General features: G+C 39.2%; 1 protein-coding gene across 1 annotated transcript; it reads right to left on the bottom strand.

Moving 5' to 3' along the window:
* Positions 1–209: 209 nt before the first annotated feature.
* Positions 210–740, bottom strand: LOC104234810 (uncharacterized). The gene has a single exon (XM_009788448.2). It carries the CDS (start codon positions 738–740, stop codon positions 210–212), a length of 531 nt encoding a protein of 176 aa, XP_009786750.2.
* Between the last annotated feature and the right edge of the window lie 206 nt (positions 741–946).

The raw sequence follows: 946 nt of genomic DNA on the forward strand, positions 1-946 counted from the left end.
CTGCTCACTTGTGGCAGCAGCCTGCTCAGGTGTGGCAGCAGCCTGCTCAACTATTTCTCTCTTACTTTGCTTCTTTTCCTTGATTCAAATAGTTAAAAAATAAGTTAGAAATATTTATGTCTAGTATTTAATACTTTGAAGTTAATGTAAAATAATTACCTGACCACAAGTCCTTACATTAAGAGTTGTTTCTCCACATTTGCTGCAAGTCATGATTCTTCCTTTTTAGGCTGTGACCACACTCCTTGTCTTTTAATTGCCTCATCCTTCTGCCTATCTCTCTTAACCTTAGGTCTACCAGCCAATTTCACAAGCTCTGGAGGCTCCATTGCGTGAGATGGCTCAATCTTCCAAATATTTTCTCCCCTAACAGGCTGTTTTTTGTGCCTATAAGTCAGCAGAAATACCTCCTTGCTATACCACCAGTTAATTTCAGTCATTGGATCACCAGAGTCATGAAGTATATCTCTAATAGCATGTGGACATGGGATTCCTGTAAGGTCCGATGACCTACAAGTGCACTTCATCACCGCCAAATTAACACAATGCTTGTCAGATCCTTCTATTACTTCATAGCCATTTTGACCATTTGCATTTACTTTACAGGCAGTTTGTGCAATCTGCAGGTACTCATTATACAAGTCCATGCATTTTGGACTGAAATCATATCTCCAGCTCCTAACTTTTTCTTCATGTTCTCTTAACAAGTTCTTGGTCTTGATTCTGATGTCCTCTAGCATCTTGATTATAGGCTTATGCCTTGTATCCACAATCCAAGTGTAACAACCACATCACTACCAGGGTTACTTTCTTCTTCTTCCTTCTTCAAGTGCACTCTTTGAAAGTGTAACAACCACATCACTACTAGGGTTACTTTCCCTCAATTCATTGACATAAGCCTCTAGTTTATTGTACTCATCTAAAAAACTACCATCTAGTGACTCCA

Source organism: Nicotiana sylvestris, chromosome 4 (genome assembly GCF_000393655.2).
Source record: "Nicotiana sylvestris chromosome 4, ASM39365v2, whole genome shotgun sequence".
NCBI classification, from domain to species: domain Eukaryota; kingdom Viridiplantae; phylum Streptophyta; class Magnoliopsida; order Solanales; family Solanaceae; genus Nicotiana; species Nicotiana sylvestris.